The sequence below is a fragment of the Choristoneura fumiferana genome, chromosome Z (genome assembly GCF_025370935.1).
Source record: "Choristoneura fumiferana chromosome Z, NRCan_CFum_1, whole genome shotgun sequence".
NCBI lineage: Eukaryota > Metazoa > Arthropoda > Insecta > Lepidoptera > Tortricidae > Choristoneura > Choristoneura fumiferana.
The window spans coordinates 27,586,702-27,607,873 of record NC_133472.1 but is presented as its reverse complement, the minus strand read 5'-3'; the positions used below and the strand labels follow the sequence as shown (position 1 = coordinate 27,607,873).

Below are 21,172 nucleotides of genomic sequence, written 5' to 3'. Positions count from 1 at the left end.
ATATATGAATAGAGATAGGTAACACTGTTATTTTTTTTTTAATTTTCCTTCAGTTCTTGCAGAATAGTATTAGATTTATGTAAACGTACAAAATATGTAGGTATCTACCTACTATAGTTTAGATGACTGAGTAGTTGTTTCGTCTAATTAACACTAATAAAGAAATGTACCACTCACGAAAAAAACACTGAATTATTTAACACCCGGGTAGGTTTCGAACTTAAATTATAATTAACAGAAGCTTTTACAATTATTAAGAACACATTTAAGTAACTTTGGTTCCCAGGAAATAAATCATTACAACATTGTCTTCCACGCCTTAGATAATTAAAGACTTCCACGCAGTCAACCTAATTTCATGTCTACGGTATATTTGACACAAGGGCTGTGTAGAAAATATTTACCGTAAGTCAATTTATACATAGAGCCAAATAACAAAGATGGTTTTGCAGAATAAAGTCGTGTCGATTATTTGTATCGCCTCAATAGGTAGGTATGTGATTTTATATTTAATCCAGTTGCTGGAAGCGTACGAAGCGTTTATTAACAGCCATGTCGGCTTCATCATTGCCTTGCGCATCTCACGGGAACGACTTTACCAAAACCAATAAAGTGCACTTTATAGTACAGTACAGCTCTATAAGCACCTCCTTCCTAGCATTAATACCGTATAATACCGTAAGCCTATATATTTAAATTTTTATCAATAAAAAAAACACGATATAAAATGTAATTAAAAACAAGAAATATTCTCTGAGTAGAATTAGGTACCTACCTTCTAATATGAAACGCATCACTAATTTAAAACGCATTACTCCGTTAATCTTAAATTGGATGTCATACATATTAATCAACAAATAATCTAAATAGCCGTTCAAAGTAGAATTTGTAGTGCAAACCTTGTGTAAGTAACATGATTCATAAAATGGTTTATAAAAAAAAAATACAATCGTTGTGAAACATATTCGCAATTGACACAATTTCAATCATTTGGGTGAAAAAAATGAAGAAGTGACGCCAACAACCGATACGCCTACAAGATATACTTTTATCTCATCTACCATCGAGTCAGTCATAGGTACTCATAAACCAACTTAAGTATTATTAATTATAACGAGCACTGAAAAATTTCACACAGACAGACAAACTCATATTATTCACTTGCTGTCAGTGAGTCACGATGAATTTCTGAATAGGTACTCTGAATTTGACCGTGACGCATCGCGAGTATGCAGCTGTTTGAGTCGGACCTAGCCTACATGCCGTAGATGCCGAAGATAGAGCGTTATAATATATCTTTGATAAACCGGCTTATGGCGAGTCGGACTCGCGCCGGAAGGGTTCCGTGTAACCTACCATTATCTATACAACATTAGTCATTATTTTAATTTAATTATTTATTTTTAAAGTGAATATACAACTTAATATTCTGTGAATATTTCAAGCGTCTACCTGTTGCCGTTATTAATATCGAGCAAAAATGCCAAAAAATCACGTTTGTTGTATGGGAGCCCCCTCAAATATTTATTTTATTCTGTTTTTAGTATTTGTTGTTATAGCGGCAACAGAACTACATCATCTGTGAAAAATTCAACTGTCTAGCTATCACGGTTCATGAGATACAGCCTGGTGACAGACAGACAGATAGTTTTACCCTTTAGGTATGGAACCCTAAAAAAAGGATATATGATTCTAATTTCTAACTGTTATCAAAGTTTTTCTATCTTGCCACTTGCTATCGGCAATCTATGTGCTTTGAGCATAATATATTAGTATTTCAAGCCAACATATTTTGCTATTGTTGCCAAAATAAAGAGCAGTGACTATATAGGCCCTCCTACGTCGATGACGTAAGTCATGTCCAGAGCCCGGAATTTTTGTGGCACTTTTGACCTGTCATAGTGACTTCTCCCAGAGATCGGACAAATATGTGCGTCATTACTCGCAATAATATGGACATGATTCCAAAGATTAATTAGTTAATTGATTACTTACCTGTAATTGAATTTGTATACTTCAAGCAAGAAATAATAAATAAATCACACAGACTTCATATTTTGTAGAGTTATTAAAGTAAATAAAAGTATATTTTTTAAAATTTTCCGTAGTAAATTTATTCCTATTCACATTTACCTTAATAAATCTACACAATAATATGTCTCTGTTCAATTTATTTATCACTGTCTTGCGAAGTATACAAATTAAATTACAGGTAAGAAATCAATACGGAATATTACTCAAAACTCTGCGCAGGGGGCAACACTAAAGTAGCACAAACCGTAAACAAACCGCCATGACAACGTCAGTTCTCTTTATAGTTTATCGAACATGGCCATGACGGACCATGACATATTCATTAGTACAAAATTAAATTTAAAAAATAAGTGTAGTGGTCAGAACTCTGTTAAGTAGCTAATTTAAAGTTCAACAGTCGGAACCCATTACTAAGAATTGTTGAGCATCACGATCTAAATGGGTCCCGACTGTTGAACATTAAATTAGCTACTTAACAGAGTTCTATCTAGACCACTAGACTTATTTTCTTCCTTTTAGTTTTTAAGCCAGTCGGTTTTTTTATTTTTATTTAATGATTTATTTAATGCTTATTTGATATTTCTGTGAAAACGGTAAATTAAAAGTATAATGACCCATAAATATTTAGAATGGGCTAATAATTACCTTTCTTTTGATACCGATCTTGTTACAATACATTTTTTTTCATTCCTCCGCCGTTTTCTGCGCAGATACCATATGTAAATGTTATATAGCCTATGTTACTCCGACAGTTATGACAAACGCAATGATACCTCATATGTTAAAATCCGTCCAGCCGTTTAGGCTGCAGCGAGGACCATAGAAATGGACAAACATTCATACATACGCTCGAAAAACATAACCCTCCTTCGGGCAGTCGGGTAATAACATGATATATACCTAGTGCCATCCGCGAAGACGCGTGATTTTGTCAAAATTAGACATTAATGACATTGTAATAAGAACCACGGCACGCGTCATCGTGAATGACTCTACCTATAGTAACAATAAAGCTATATTTCCGAAAAAATAATTGAAATATTATGATAAACTTCTCCTACGGACATTTAAGACATTCAAAAAACTGTTTACGGTTTGTGTTAGTACTGCATTCTGATGGCAGAATATTCCCTATTAATTAATCTTTGGAGTCATGTCCACATTATTGCCAGTAATGACAGTCACTTATCGACTTTCGATATTCAATATTGAAATGTACACGATATGTTAAAAAGATTAAAAGTAGAGATCAACAATAGACTCTTTTATCGTTAAAGAGCTTTATCTCTCTGATTCACAAGAAATTGGAAAAGTCGACTGCTTCATAGTGAAATAGATAGCGCCCGCCAGAAAGTATCCTTCCTGGCCGTGACATATTGATCCCTGTTTTCTCGTAACTACGGGTAGTACAATTTTTTTTAACCAGCGTAAAATTTAGTACAATGCTAGAAAGCTGTAATTCTGCACGGATATATATGAAAACTATGCCGACAAAATAGTACAAATAATTCAAAAAAAATTTTAGGGTACCTCCCATAAATGTAAAGTGGGGGTAATTTTTTTTCTCATCTTGTAGTGAGGGCTATCGTTGGATAGGTCTCTTAAAACCATTAGGGGGTTGCTAAAATGATTTTTCGATTCAGTGATTAGTTTGCAAATTATACAACTTTAAAGTGCAAATTTTCATTAAAATCGAGCGTCCCCCCCTCTAAAATTTAAACCGGTGGGTGAAAAAAAATTTAAAAATTCAGGATGGTAGTAAGTATATCAAACTTACAAGGAAAACTATAACGGTTAAGTTTTCTTGAAAATTATTAGTACTTTAAGAGTAAATAGCAGCCTAAGGTATAAAATATACCTAAACTTGGAATATTCCGTACAAAATACGAAATCCTTAGAAAAATATTGCTTATTTTTTTTGTAATGGCTACGGAACCCTATTTCGGGCGTGTCCGACACGCTCTTGGCCGGTTTTTTTAATATTATTTTACTTGGGCCTTAACTTGGTTTAGCAGCCATGTGCAATTTACGAGACGTCGTATCTGATATATATTTTGAAATATTTAAATTTAACTAAGCCATTCTATGCCAAGATATTCACACAAACAAGTATCAAGATAATCTATTTTTTTTAGAAAATAAGATAAAAAAGAGTAGGTAGTAAAAAAAAGTGAAAAATGACAATTCTTGGCTCTGGCATGTCGGTAGCAAATGCCAACTGCAACAGTTAGGACTAGAAACAGTCATCAACTTCTAGCACAAAAGTAGCGTGTCTTTTATAACTGTTGCGTGCGGCTTTGCATGCTTAAGTGATTGATTGCCAAAGAATGTGTCATGTGTCAAGGAATGTGTATGCTGATATGATAATAGTCAGTTCGTATTCAAAAATATCCCCTTTTATTCCTTATCACGTGTGAATTTCGAAAAAATCCTTCCTTAGTCTTGAGTAGTTAGGACCTCTATGAGCCTTAACAAATATGAATGTTAAATTTCAGGTCTCAGGTTCCCAGTAGTTTCGTCTAAGCGATGATGAACCCCTCAGGTGACATTGTGTATCACATGTTATTTTATAGTCAAAATCGAACATAATACGTTCATAAATCCTCCAAGCTAAGTAATATAGTATTTAGGTACCTATGTTTCCAAAACTTTGGTTTTTGAGATTAGGTAGATACGTTTGATTTAACCCTCAACATTAAAATCCCCTTCCCTGTGGATTTCATCCACAATCATAAGAGCCGACCGTTTTTATTACATATTTTATATCCCGTACAAGAAGAACCTTCTCGCGATGTGGAACAATGGTAATGAATTTAATACACTTTTACGGTTGGCTGTGAAGTAGATAGGTCTACTTATGAATGAGGTTTCATTTGGATATCTACCATGATAAATTAATGTGAATAATTTGCCCTCCCATACCCCATAAAACTAAATAAGATAAATAATGTTTTAAATATAATTAGATTAAGTAGGTTTCAAATGAAAAAGAAAGTCTCACAGTGGTTGCAAAAACTCGATTATGATGATACCGAGAATCTTCTGACTTAAGACAGCAACATTTCTCTTTAACGTACGTGCACATACACTGTCACCCATATAGACTCAGAAACGTTGAAACCCATAGATACATACACACACTCACACGCGCACTCACACTTTCACACACACACACACACACACACACACACACACACACACACACACACACACACACACACACACACAAACACACATAATTTTATTAATTATTATTTTTTCCTTTTCTTAATAAAAATGTTTCAGTTTACTTAGTAGCTACTTGGATATACCTAGTATTACTCTATTAGCTCGCATACGTGACGAACACTGACTTACAAGATACGGGCCTTGCCTAGTTAGTCAGGATTCAACTTATTTAATTGTGCTATGTTTAACCTAAGTTGTCTTTTTCTTTGTAACTGTTTCATTCCTCTCTTGTGCAATTTTGTCTTATTGAATAAAGATTTATTATTGTTTTTATTATTATTAATGTTAAATATAAAAGAAATTTGAACGGTATCTACCTAATAATAATAAGCAACAACAGTCTCTTATGTAGTGCATAGTTAAAGTTTCCTTTGTGTACCGAAATTAGTTTAACACACACTATTTTTTGTGTACTCGTAAAGTCACACGGAAGTGGTATTCTATGTCGCATGTTTTTAATCGTAGCAATAATAAAGCTAGCTGAGCTAAGCAGGCGACAGACAAACAGCGTTGGGAACGATCAGAATATATAACTTTTAACTTCCATTTGTTCTACGGAACCCCAAAAACCGTGAATATATAAATATTTATTAGGCACTACCTAAGCTAGAATAATCCCAAAATTCGGAAAGAAGTAATGTCTCAAATTGAGTTATGAAGATAATCCGATTTTATTTAATTTGCGTTAAAAAATAATCCAATTTAAATATTTGATATGAAACCGATGTTTCTTTCACCGGCTAATTTATCTTTTCGTTGGAATACCTAATAGTAGGTGCCTCCATAGTTTAGGTATTATTATACATAAGCAATGTTTTACAGTTAGCTACGAAATCTTTAGAGTGTAAATCTGACTCTACTGAATTTGTATATATAAATGTACGAATTGACTTACAGGAACCGACTTTTAGAGAGAGAGAGAGAGAGAGAGAGAGAAACATTTTATTTACACATATTCGATACATATAAAAATACATTACATGGAAAAAATAAAAATAACATCGAATAGTATAAAGTGGGTCCCACTCAAATTAATGTTACGGCAAGCTGCAACGCTGCTTTCCAGTGGGACCCACTTTTAAAAACACGTCACTAGAAAATATCATACGAAATAAATTGTTCTGAATTTGAAATAAAATTACATCTTAGCTACATACGAGTAGTACATGTGCCGACCAAACCTACATAATTTAATTATTCGATAAACTCTTACTTTGGTAGCTCTAATAACATCGTAGCAACGAAACTTATTAAAATAAAACACACACACACACACACACAGACACACATACACACACACACACATACACACACACACACACACACACACACACACACACACACACACACACACACACACAAACACACAAACTTTCGCATTCATAATATTAGTAGGAGTAGGATAACTTCACTGTGTAATGTACTCAAAGTAAGGCACTCAAAAAAAATTTCAAACAATTTACCTACCCATTCTTGTAACATTTAACTCAGGAGCCTAGCGTTACGACTAAATATAGGTACTTACTTACTCGACTACTCGTATATTGGTATCATTCGTATTTAATCGTGATATTTATTTACTTTTAATTGTGCCTTTGTAATTAATGAAAAGCGGCTGTAAAACCTGTTCAAATGAAATATTTTTATGTAAGTAGAATCCCATACTTACTTATCCAAGCATGAAGAGTACACTATCAAAATATGGTACGTGACGTGAATGCATAGATTAGGACAGTATTTATTATTTACGTACTTACGTGTTTTATACAGGTCTATTGAATAATGTTTTTCCATCGTATGTTGTCGGATAAGGTCGTATTTGTCTTGCTGTCTCAATGAGCTCCAGTAAACTTCAGTAAGCTAGTTGAGAATGCAAGATAAATACGAACTTTTCCGACAAAACACGATGGCAAAACATTATTCACTACATCTGTACCTATATTAGGTACTTATCGTTCAGCCAATAATAAGAAACAAAAATATTTCATTGATATGGACCTCCGCAAAGTAGGTAACGCCTGATTCAATAAATTATCTTAAAATATTTCTTTTCATTGTATAATGGTTTTGATGCAAATTTTTGTGCTAAGTCTTAGCGAAATCATTTCGCAATTTATTTATTCATGCTATATTATTATGGTTTACTCGTACAGATAAGGCCGTCGAATAAAAGATAGCGCCCCATTTTTAACAGGCCTTTTCTCTGATTTCTTTTATGTTCTTACTTGTAATTTTTCAGCAAATGAGGTTAGAGCAATGTTTTGACTTTTGCTGTGTAGATAGTGGTTTAATAAATAATAAATATGGTAGTGCTGTGAATTCTATATTCTCACGCGAAGGCTGAATTAAAATTCATATGAGCGAGAACGTCGCGCATGTTAGTTAAGGAATGCCTCTTACAACTTCCTCTGAGCTCCATTATTTACTACATTTTTTTTCATGTCATAATGTTGCCAGGAGCAGATTTTGTTTTGGTACGAAATTCGTTCGCAAAAGTTCTGAAAAGTTCCTATTCTTTAAAAAAAATCCGTCATGGCACGAATATTATTAACCATTCAATTATTATTATCGTGTCACAACGGAACTTTTTCTACTCAGTCGTTTTGTATAATTGATTAACGTGGTCTAAAAAAATTACGGCAGTACCTAATAGGTGTATGTAACAAATAAAATAAATGACCAGCCAAGAGCGTGTCGGACACGCGCAAGATAGGGTTCCGTAGCCGTTGCAAAACATCAAGTAATATATTGCTAAGGTTTTTGTACGGAATCTTCAGAGTTTAGGTAGCTATATTGTTTATCTTGGGCTGCTATTTACTCTTAAACTACTAATAATTTAGCTTTAAGAGAGAGGGGGGACTCTCGATTTTCGAATTGGCGAATGTTTCGCAAACTGACCACTAAATCGGAAAATCGTCGTCACAACCTCACAATGATTTTAAACAACTTTATATACTCCGCAGTACTTACACGAGAAAAAAATAACCCCATAGTTACGACGTGTACTGGTGATATGTAATACAGGTACCCACCTATTTAGTTCAGACTCCAGTCTCTCACCAAGGATTCTCCAAATGAAACTTGCGTAAACAAACTTTTGTGAAAATGTATCTAATGAAATCCTTGTGAGTTGATAAATAAATACATTTTTATTTATTATTTTATTTATATATCCGTGAAAAATCACAGCTTTTTATCACTGATAGTCTCTGAGCAAAGTCGCAGACGGACGGACAGACATGTAGACATGACAAGGCGAAACTATAAGAGTTTCGTTTTTGCCATTTTGTCTACAGAATCCAAATCACAGTTGTGCAGGCTATAATTATGGCTACGAGTATTTAAGTCAACGAGTAATAGTCGACCAAATCTAAATATAAATACTTGTGTTTGATCCACGTCCTCTCACGTGTAAATTTTTAGATCTAGCAGTTTAATTTTACTGAAATTTCTGGATTTTTCTAAACTTCGATGCGAATTCTAATGAAATATTTCCTGGATTTGATTAACGTTTGTAAAAAATTAGTAAGATATGCAGGATATTAGTACCCCACTCTACACTGCACTTGGACGCCTTAACTGTTAATTTTGCATGATATTTTTTACTTATTTATTTATGGATTCGTCCATTCTTAAGTATGCATGTCGAGCACGTCTTAAATAGAGATGAACGATATTGTAAATAAGTATATTTATCTTACGTCGATATACTTCGAGAACATCGCCTTCTCTATCCACGTTACATAAAGTAACCACAAACAAAACAAAAATAGAGTTACATAGTTTTAAATAGATTTTACTTTCAATAAGCATATTATTTAGTCATGGACGTTTTTTCTTGAAATTAAAGTTGGACTGTTATAATAATGAATTTCGTGGAAGCACCTAATTATATTTATCTAAAAGATTTAAGCAATAATACCGAATTAAGTACCTCGGCATTAAAAAAATATCTAAACGTAACAAAAGTTCCGATGGTAACGAAGTTCGGCAAAAGTTCCGCCGAAGCCTCAAAAGTTCCGAAATTATAACAAAAGTTCCCATCTGGCAACTCATTCATGATATATCAGTTTGGTAATTAAAACAACGTGACCTGAAACTTAAAGACGGTAATAACAGCTATAGAATTAATTTTACTTCTTTTTCTGAAGAATACTTTAGATGAAAATACTGAGTGAATCAAATCAAAGAGCTGACTGTACGTAAAGCCCTCCGCATCTCGTAACATTGAAATAAGCTCCCGAAATAACTAATGAATATGTACAAAAATAGCTACCCACGTGGGGGCGGCGCGCGGACGTGCGCTTACACGTTGGCATGTTTACATACACGCTCACATTGACAATCGAATATGGAAACGCAAGGAAACCTAAATTATTATTTCGTAATTATTCAGGTCAAATAAATGATTTCAAAATCACGCCAATTCATGGATACAAAGGGAAAATATGTCAACATGCCGAATAACTAAGACGGTAATTCTTGTCATCTTATTTCTTACCGCCAAAAAGGCAAAAACAGAACCCTTATAGTTTCACCATGTATGTATGTCTATGTCAGTCCGTCCGTGGCTATGTTCAGAGACTATCAATGCTAGAAAGCTGAAATTTCGCACGGATATTATAGCAACTACGCAAACAAAATGGTAGGAAAAATTAGGATTTTTTTTTTTTAGGTTTCCTCCTATAGAAGTATAAGTGGGGTGATTTTTTTTTCTCGACTAACCCTATAGTGTGGGGTATCATTGGATGAGACTTTTAAAACCATAGGGGTGTTGCCTATATCATGTTTCGATTCAGTGATCTGTTTGGGAAATATTTCATTAAAATCGAGCGTCCCAACCTAAATGCTTAACTGTTGGGTGGAAACATTTGAAAAAATTCAAGATGATCGTAAGTATCCAACTTTCCAAGAAAAACTATAACGGCTAAATTTGCTTGAGAATTATTAGTAGGTACCTAGTTTAAAAGTAAATAGCAGCCTAAGGTATAGAATATACCTAAACCTGGAAGACCATCCGTACAAAATACGAAATCCTTAGAAAATATTAAGTAATTATTTATTTTTTTCGTAATGGCTACGGAACCCAATCTTGATTAGACATTAATGACATTGTAATAAGAGCCACGGCACGCGTCATCGTGAATGACTCTACCTATAGAAACTATTTTTATTTTCTCGCGTACTACATGTGCTACTAACGATATCGCTATCGGTAATCCAATGAGGTGCATTGTGTGATACATGGCTACACTTAATAAATACGACAAACGAAATTCCGAAAGTCAGAATCACGAACTTCAAAATACCGATTTTTATAATTCTGAATGTTTTAAAACTCCTAATATGACTATTCCAATTCTTCAAAAATCCTATTTTTATAAATCCGAAAATTAAAAATACCTAATGATTAAATTTACAATTTTCAAAATTCTGAATTTTAATACACCGAACAATAAGAAGTCCGACTCAATAATAATCCAAAATTTCAAAAATGCGGAGCTCCTGTTCCGCGAAATAATGGCGCTTCGCGCCTTGTCGCAATTCTAACCTAACCTTACCTAACCTAACCTAAGTATACAAGCCAATTTATCTAAATTGATTGATACTAATTCGAGATTCGAAACTAAGATTCCGATTATTAAAACCACGAAATTCGGAAAATTGATAATCAGAATACTGTACTTCGGGCCAATAACATTTCGTGCTTTTCATTCTTCGTAGTTTTAAAAATCGGATATTAAAAAAATAGATTTTTTGATATTCGGTAAAATAAATTTCGTGTTTTTAAGTAATCGGAATTATATGTCTTAGGAATTGTGAAAATCGGAGTTTTGAAAATGGGAATTAGCAAATTCGGAAAAAAATATTTCGGAGTATTTGGGTGTTCCCGTGATACATACAATACATTTCATTGTGAAACGTTTCACAAAGATCTTTTTCGCACTGCAAATGACGGAAATTAAAATAAAAAAAACTTCAACCATTCTATTTTATTTACTTAATATTGTTAAATCGACTTTATGGATTAATTAAAATAAGTTTACATAAACAATTATGAATAACTCGCCTGAACCATAAACATTTCCAAGAAACAAGCAATCAAGCAAGCAAGCAATCATGCAAGTGAGCATGTAAGCAAGCATAGATATGCAAAAAATAGTGCAAACGAGCATGCATTCAAGGCTGCATTCAAGCATGCAAGTAAGCATGCAAGCAATCATGCAAGCAAGCATGAAAGCAATCATGCAAGCAAGCATGCAAGCAAGCATGCAAGCAAGCATGCAAGCAAGCATGAAAGCAAACATGCAAGCAAGCATGTAAGCAAGCATGCAAGTAAGCATGCAAGTGAGCATGTAAGCTAGCATGTAATTATGCAAGGAGTAGTGCAAGCAAGCATGTTAGCAAGCATGTATTTATGCAAGGAATAGTGCAAGCAAGCATGCATTTAAGCATGCAAGCAGGCAAGCAAGCATGCGTTTTAAGCTGCATTCAAGCATGCAAGCTCAAATTATTGAAATAGGAACAAATAAGCAAAAAGCTTTCACTACATGGTTTGAATCCAGGAGAGACTACGGCAAAGATAATCTCCTTAAGTTTTGTAATTATATCCAGTTATTATCCTTCAGTGACGTTTTCGCTTCAAACTCTTGTTCAGAAGCCTTTAATAACTTTTATGATATCTTTTGCTTACTATATAAGTTGTGCTTTCCCGTAATCAAAGTTAACTTCACGCTATAACGGCTGGACGGATTAGGATGAAATTTGTTAATTGGAATAACACATAGGCTACTTTTTATCCCGATATTTCTACGGGATAGGGATAAAATCTCGAAATAACAACCGCAGGGCTTAGATTCATGAAATTAGGCAGGGTTGTTTTAATGCAATGGCAATGAAAACTACAATGTAATTTTAGGGAATTCCCACGGGAATTTTGTAAAATACCGGAATTTCAATTGTTGTATCTACTTAATGAAATGATTTACGCGTGCGATGCCGTAGGTAAACACTAGTATATCGTAAGTCGCCTAGGAAACTAGTATACAGTGTGTATGACAAGATCGTGACCGGTATAATTTTTATTTTTAAAATGGCACACATTTAAAAAAGTACTGGCTGAATAGCATGGTCCTTAGCGTACAATGCTCTGTAAAAAAAAAAACTTGACAGTTTCCCGCCAAAAGCACATTTTCCAAAATGAGTGCCGCGTATGCTACACGATACGAAGCAGTGTTCCCCTGCTTACATCCGTAAGGACCCAAAATGTCTCGCGATCGGGCCGCTAAGTACATGAATAAGTCGAAGGCGTTTGTGAAGTGGGTGAAAAGATACTCGGAAACAAAAAACGTCTACGACTTACCCAATAGAATTCCCCATAAGCACCAAATCAGGATCTGATGATTGGATCATATGGAAATCAAGGGAACTCTTCAAATATTGTTGGGACACCTATGGTAATTTGGATATAATATGTATTTAGTAGTAACTCGTGCATTTTCTCTTGAAAATCATCATGTGATGAAGGCCACATCTGACCACCGGAGCTACTACTCAATAACAAGTATTTAACGGGTTAAATTTCAAATACTTTGATACAGTTGCTAAGCAATTTATGCTCGTCGTAATGCATATGGTGAAATGGAAGGGGTGATGAAGCACCAGGACTCCTCAATAACGAACGTCTCTGCATCGGAAAAAGTAATTTTTCGTAAAAGGTGACGAGCAGTTGACATTAAACTATTAATTGTATCTTAGATTAACACTAATAAGCGAGAAAAAAAAATACCTATAACAAAAAATTGAACCGACTACAAAAACCATGAAAATAATTTTATACCTTTGAAGTCGGTGCCTCAATACAAGCCAGCAGGAGTGGACCTGTAGTCGTGTACCTCACCTACATATTTACCTACTATATATTGGGCTTCAATCACTCCTGCTGGCTCGTGCTGGCTGAGGGACCGACTTAAAACTTGTAGAAAATTATTTTCATGGTTTTTTTTGTACTCTTAAATTTTTTGTTATATTTTTTTTCAGAAATGATCCCGTCAGAACAGACATTGCCTAGCCTCACATCAATATATCTACAGTGATTTATATTAAAATTTGTTCGTTTTAAATTTTAGTTGTTTAAACCCTAAACTTTAAGTAATTGCCCTCGATTCTCCAAAGACATTAGACAATGTGCCTTCGAAACTGATGTTTAATGAATTAAATGTAACTATAATAAATGGTTGCAGCTAGAACAGGACGGCTACGCGGTGCTAGAAGAGTTTCTGCGACCGGCCGAGTGCGACGAGCTATTCGCCGCCGGGCTCGAGCTGACGAAAAAGCTACCAGACTCCATCAATATCTTTTCCACCACAGATCCCGACAATCAGGTCCGTGCGTTTTTTCAGTCATTTCATTATATTCTAGTATTAAAAACTTCTGAAAACCAAATTAAACGAGGTTGTGATTTGGAATAAATACCTATTTATTTACCCACTATTTAATTTTTATTTTTTTTATTTAGTTTGACTTGCACCGAATTTTCATTAGTTATGTAATACAATGTTTTTTTTATTTACAGCAATTAAAGGATCAATACTTCCTTAACAGTAATGATAAAATCAGCTATTTCTATGAAAAGGACGCAATTGGTGCTGATGGAAACCTTAAAGTAGATCCGAGTATTTCACTAAACAAGGTAAATACGCATTAAAACCTATACTTACGAGTAGAATAGGTAATGGTAATATTATAACGTACTGTAACCCGCGATTTTGTCTGCGAAAAATTCCTTTCTCGCTGTCGTGTGGAAATTACCTACTCATGAAATGATTATTCAAATTATAAATTATCTGTGTGCCAAAAATTTCATCCAAATCCAACGAGCCGTAATTTTATGACTAGTAGCAACCATCCAAACATCTTCATAAACTTTCTTATTTATAAGTTTGCTAGCAACCTGCCCCGGCTTCGCACTATAAACTTCACATTTTTGGGTTGGGATGCGTTACTAGTTATTTAGTAAATATATATCAACTGTCCTCTTGAATCAGTTTATCTATTGATACCCGCATTAATATCCGTTGCATACCTAGATTAAAAGATCTAAACGAACATACATACATACAGAGGAACATACAGTAGAAAGTGACTTTTTTCAGTACTTTGTAAAGATAGGTACAGAAGATTTAGTAGAAGGGACAGGACGGGATAGTATTTAGCGAAAATTTAGAAGATATTTACCTACCTGTACTTAAGTAATTGGTTAACAATAAGGCAGCGTATACGCACTGGATGGGTTTATACGATGAACAAAGATCAGTCAACAATCTGTGCGTCTTATTTAGGTATGGTAGGTATACGCGTTGTAAAGGTTCTCTATTCAATTGATTTTTGCTCTTACATGGCTTATCAGACTGTTACTGCAGCCGACTTTTGCTAGGACCACTAAGTGCGATGTTAAAGATGGTAGAGCGCCACGAAGATCTGTTCGAAATAAGCTCCTCCTAACCTGTAGGGTCAATTTTAAGAGAAAGACCCAAACCCTCCTATATACATACGTATAAGTACAATTCACAAGGTCAACTCTATGAGGGCTATCGCGAATGAATTCGCCGCTAGAGGCGCTAGTGTAGCGTGAGGTCTCCGAAATGTCAAATCTCATAGTTTTTGGGTGAGCTACGCGGATTTATTTATAATAAGATTTTTTTTGTGAATATTTTGCATAACCTGAAATTAATTATGGCAATTATGCGTTAAGGGGCAATGAATGTCTGTGTTTTGAGACAGTTTTGTCTTTCGGAAACTTTTGTCCTCCCTTTTTTTCCGAACAAAACGGGACTTAGCAACATTGTGGTTTCTGGATGTTTTTATGGTACGGTTTTAAGGTGTTTTAAATATGATTTTAATCTAAACTTTGTTTTAACGCCCGTAATAACAGACTCTGAAAGCCACACTTAAAAACCTCACGCAACAGTGCGCCATCTAGTGAGACAAAAAACGATAGCCCTCATTGTGCACTCTGCGATAGAGTTTTCAAGACTAAGTTCGGCCTAGCGAGCCATATTAGAGCTCACGCTAGAAAATAATCTTTTTTTTCTTATAACTATTATATAATTTTATACAATAAATATAGTCAGGGTAGCTGTCATCAAAACCGATGTGGAGGACTTCTTCCGTGTGGAGGACTATACATATACAGGGTGTTCGGCACATGGAGCGTCAAATTTTTTTGGGATATTGTTGAGGTTATTTGCTATATTTTCACAAGATTTTCACCCTTGGACCTGGGGTCCTATGGGTCACGGTTTGGGAGATATGATTTTTTAAATGTTTTTCTCAAATTTTCCGAAATCCTGCCTATAATCGTTCGTAACTTTTTTATGAATGTATGTAAAATTATTATTATTTTGTATTTAATACATGGTAATACATGTTTGTTCAAATAAAAATAGTTTTTATTATAATTGATAGTCTCACAGGGACGTACGAGGATTTTTATTTAAAAAAAAAGTACTGATTGTGTTCACACAATCATTCTCATCAATTAAATTCATTCACATTTTAAAAAAATCCTACTTCGAAAATCAATTATTATAAAAAAACCGGGCAAGTGCGAGTCAGACTCGCGCACCGAGGGTTCCGTACACATTTATTTTTTTTATTTTATATTTGAGTTGATTGAATGAAAGGTAAATTGCGGTTTACGATTTATGACGTATTAAAAAAAACTACTTACTAGATCTCGTTCAAACCAATTTTCAGTGGAAGTTTGCATGGTCATGTACATCATAATTTTTTTCAGTTTTATCATTCTCTTATTTTAGAAGTTACAGGGGGGGGCACATTTTACCACTTTGGAAGTGTCTCTCGCGCAAACTATTCAGTTTAGAAAAAATATATATTAGAAACCTTATAACGCCCGCGCTCGTCCTAGTTAAAATTTTGCTGACGGGCCGTAACGTGCATTTACCTTCGCACGGCGATATTACGAAACTGAATGTTTCGACCTAATTAAACAACGTGACACTAGAAATAAGTAAAATTTCAAATATTATAATAGACATGAAGTAGTCCGTAAATGAAATGAAACTCTATATATAAATTACCTACTGTACAGCGACAATCCCTTATTTAAAGGTACTTTCGTAAAAAAAAATCATGCTAAAATTAGTACTTATTTAAGTAATATAACGTGCAAAAATTATTAATATAATATTCATTTTTATGTAAATAACTCTATTAATTTTTACCCCCACCAGGTTTCAAGGTGATCAGTCTTGATACTGGTTAAAGTATAAATCACTAGAATTAAACTGTGCAAAGATTACTTACCATTTTTAGTGTACTTTAAATATTACCTGTGCCCTTAGGCAAGGTCCCGAAGATGCTGGTAGCGTTTCCTCTTTGAATAGCTAAGGTAATTCTTTGTCCGAAAAAGCTGCCAGCTCTTCGGTCATAACATATACTAACCTTTTCGAAATTTCTTTGTCGGTATTTCTGAGAATCTCAGCATCACTTTGAATATTCAATGTTCGTGCGAGCTTGCAAAACTTGGGTGGCTAACGATAAGCACGCAATTTCCCGAGCATTCTATTGTTAGAAATGCTAAATCCTTAATTAAACAACCATTGTATTTGCATTATCGATAAGCCAACAAGTATACATCGTGTATTTTTGATACTACCTCAAACTTTAAGGGTAGTTAGTGAAGGCTAATAATCACATTTTATAATGTTTTAGTAAAAAAATTACATATTATTTTCCTTACAAAATTAATTAGCACACAATGTATCATTATGTGATACTGCTTTGTTTTTATTCAAAACGTCGCACTTGTTGACGTAACAGCTGTCACAGAACTTTTCTCTCTCGTATCAAATTATTGTACGCATTACATTGCTGCTTGAAAATACTTCAAAAAATAATTACGCTCTTAAATTATCATTTTGTTTTGATATCGGTTAACAGCGCTTAAATCTTCGTCTGGTTATAAGTTTGAGGTAGTATCAAAAATATACGCTGTAGGCTGTACATCAGATAACTTCAAGGCCAGAGTTTGACTTGAGATAAACAAGGCGTAACGGAGAGAAGTACTCAGCGCCCTTTCTAGGGGTGCAAGGGCGGGCCTCGGGACCTATTATTAAAACAGATAGGCACGAACGAAACTTTCCATGACTTTGTTGCTTTGTTGGACAGCTACAAATAGGTACACGCCTCCCAAACGAGTGAACTGATATCGTTAATTTATGGAGAAAGTAAAAACGACAAACGAAGTGGAAATATACGTACACATTTTAAATTGGTGCCGTATTATGTATATACGTATGCATATAAATATATGTGATTTTCCCACACACGTCGATAAGCCAAAGGCTACTAAAAACACAATGTTCCAACTTACAGAATGGCTAAAACCATAAAGTCGTTCCTGGGAAACTGCATACGTTTTTACAATAAAATTCCAAAATAATAACTGATCAAACAGATACAATATTTAAAACTATTGTCAATATTAACATCCATCACTTCGTGATTTTGAGGTAACGTACTTGTCCGAAGCCATAGACGCTTGGAAGTTAGCCTGCCCAGGCAAAGACTTACCTCACAACAATCAGTGTCAAAAACTTTGGGATGAACCTATCTGTCTCCGAGTTTACTCTCATCTAATAGAAACGAGTCACAACAACGCTGAAACAGCCCGTTTATTGGCTACTGCAGAGAGGGAGACTGGTTACTGGTTGCAGGCGTACCCGTCCGTAAATTACGGCAACCTTATGGACGACAATAGTTACAGGTTGTCTGTCGGCCTAAGAATTGGCAAAAATGTCGTCATACCCCATCGCTGCTATTGTGGCAATAATGTAGATCGGCAGGGTCACCACGGTTTGGCTTGTACCAAAAGCGCCGGCCGTCTATCCCGCCACGCTTGCCTCAACGATATAATCCGTCGGGCTCTTGCCAGCATCAACGTTCCGTCTACTTTGGAGCCGGTTGGTTTAGCTCGTGATGATGGCAAGAGACCTGACGGAATGACGCTTGTTCCTTGGCAAATAGGACGGGCGCTTATTTGGTACGCCACATGTGTGGACACATCTTGCTAAGACATCATTGAAGGCTGGTGCAGCCGCTGCAACGGCCGAAACAGCAAAATGCCGTAAATATGCGAATCTGGAAAACAATTTCATATTTGCGGCACTTGCTGTTGAAACGCTTGGTCCGTGGGGTCCCGAAGCAAAAACACTATTTACATTTTTTTTAAAGAAGCTTGCCCGTTCCACTGGTGACCATAGGCCATCACTTACTCCAAATAGCGACTCTACTGTGTTGAAATATGTAGTTGTGCTAGATACTTGTAATCATTAAACAACAGTACCTGTGCGACCGAGCTCCGCTAGGCTAAAACTCGGTAACCAGCGTTTTCCCAGAGATTAGACCAAGCTAGGTCGATTTTCATCCCCCATAACCCCTACAACCCAAATTTCATCGAAATCGTTGGAGCCATTTTCGAGATCCCCGAAATATATATACAAGAATTGCTTGTTTAAAGGTATTAAGATACGAGTAGATAGATTGTAAATCTGTTAAAAATAAATATACCTATATATCTCGTCAAGTTTCTTGCCGGATTCTTCTCAACAGAGGTTTTTCCGAACCTGTGGTAATTTTTTTGACGTTCATAAGTGCTTGTCATAGCTTAAATTGAATAAAGATATTTTGACTTTGAATAACAAGCCTTTTTATTTGATCTGTTAGGTTAGGTTAGCGACACAGCGACTCAAAGACGTGTAGGTAACGTCTTTGAGTCGCTGTGTGGGTCAATGTGATCAAATTTTTAACTATAATTCCGGAGCAAATGGGCAGTGACACATGGACAGACAGACACGCAAGTGAACCTACCTAATACAGAACCCTAAAAATATGTGTGGTCTTTGTCTAGCAATAGCAACGACGGGTGAAAACAAACGAATGCTTAAATAACAGCCAGCCATTTAGACAAAAAAAAGTTAGCAAAAGCTTCACAAGGATTACAAGGGGGCAAAAACATCATCATAATCTGTTGAGCTAGGTACACTACCCACCTAGCTTTTTACATAACAATCTATGACGGAAATACAAACTGAGACTGCGGCTGGTTGTCCAGCAGTGGTGTAGGGGTTATAGCACGCAGCACGGAAATCTGAGGACCTGGGTTCGATTCCCAGTGCTGGTCTCTTTTTCTGGTTTTTCTGTGCATCCATGTCTCGGTTTATATTTTCGATATGGTTTCACGGGATACCCGTAAAAGTAACAAATTTGGAGTTGAAATAAAAAATACAAAAAGACTCCAAAAAACCAATCATAATCTATGACGGAACATAACGAAATTCCGCTTGATTGACACTTACCTAAGTTGTAAATTGTATCCATGAGTGAAATATTTAGTAACCCGTATGTTGGCGCGCAGGTCGGGCACGCGCTGCACCTGCTGCAGCCCATCTTCCGCTGCTACACGTACTCAGACCGGGTGAAGGCTGTGTGCCGGCAAATCGGCTTCTCCGAGCCCGCAGTCGTCCAGAGCATGTACATATATAAAAACCCTGGCGTCGGCGGCGAAGGTGAGAGCACCCTTTTTCAGTACAAAAGCACTAACTTCAGGCGTTCCTTTGCGTGGGTCCATATCAATGAACCGCTATCTTTTGACTTGCAATATTTAGGGGCTGTTTTACCATCTATTGATTAGTGTTAACTGGCGGTTAAATGTGATGCCGTCTCTATTTGTTTTGATCGAATAGACGGAGACGGCATCACATAAATAATATAAACCGTCAGTTAACACTAATCAATGGATGGTGAAACAGCCCCTTAGTCTAAATTAACTACTCAGTCTCGAAACGATATTTCCAAGAGTTATTCAGTTTTCACACTGAAAGATTTGAAGTTAAATTACTCATGAGGAGTAGCAGTAGGTATTTTTTAACCTAAGATAATAAATTGTAGAAACTCTTACAACATATTCAGTTCCCAAACTACTTTTTCGACAAAACAGTACAACAAGCACACGTTTATTTCAGTGGTTGAGCATCAGGACATCACGTTTTTACACACAGAACCGATTCCTCCTATTGGTTTCTGGATTGCCCTTGAAGATGCAACGATACAAAATGGTTGCCTTTGGGTTGCACGAGGATCCCATAAATCTGGTGTGCACAGACGACTTCTCCGGGATTCCGAAAATAGAGAAAAGCTCAGCTACGACCGGCCCGCGGCCGTGTACCCACAATCTAGCTTTACGCCGGTCCCCGTCAGTAAAGGTAAAGTTATTTCACATCAAAGTCAGTTCTACGAATATAATATAAATAAGTACTTATTCTATGTTATATAAGTTATATTATATGCCACATGAGTAGTCCTTAAACTCTACTAGCTAAGTTGACCAATAACTGACTAGTAAGTAAGTGATGAAGTCGCTAAAGGTTTAATTAGGTGGTTATCGAAATACTAAAAAAGTGGTCTAAATTTATTTATAAGCAGTTTTGCGGCTGACTACATCAGACATGCCTTCATTTATCGGTATTCCAGCATTATAACTCGAAAAATATTTTGTGCTATTAACATTATTTGTTTGTTTCTATTATAATACTTATTTAACGCGAGACTTGCAAATAAAGTACTTACATAGATAAAAACTGTGCGACCACAGCTTTCATCAAAGTAACTAGTTAATTATCGTACCGCTTTTTAATGACGCTCCATAACATTAATCAAGTTAATTAAACTTTTGCGCCAAAGTAAGTTCGTTCTCCACTCGCGCCTGTCCCGACACCTGCAGGGCTACTAGAAACTGGAAACTCGAAGTTCGTGTCGTATCGTCCCTCTCGCTCTCGTATTAAATAGTACAGTGTCAGAGGACCCGCACGACACAAGCTTCGAGTTC

At 35.5% G+C, this 21,172-nt stretch overlaps 1 protein-coding gene across 1 annotated transcript in view; it reads left to right on the top strand.

Annotated features, from left to right (window-relative positions):
* Nucleotides 1-21,172, top strand: part of Phyhd1 (Phytanoyl-CoA dioxygenase domain containing 1) — a 30,677-nt gene that overhangs the window by 4,280 nt on the left and 5,225 nt on the right. The window contains exons 2-5 of the mRNA XM_074094893.1: nt 13,506-13,646; nt 13,838-13,954; nt 19,703-19,853; nt 20,310-20,549. Coding sequence (XP_073950994.1) covers nt 13,506-13,646; nt 13,838-13,954; nt 19,703-19,853; nt 20,310-20,549 — 649 coding nt within the window. The remainder of the gene's footprint in view (nt 1-13,505; nt 13,647-13,837; nt 13,955-19,702; nt 19,854-20,309; nt 20,550-21,172) is intronic.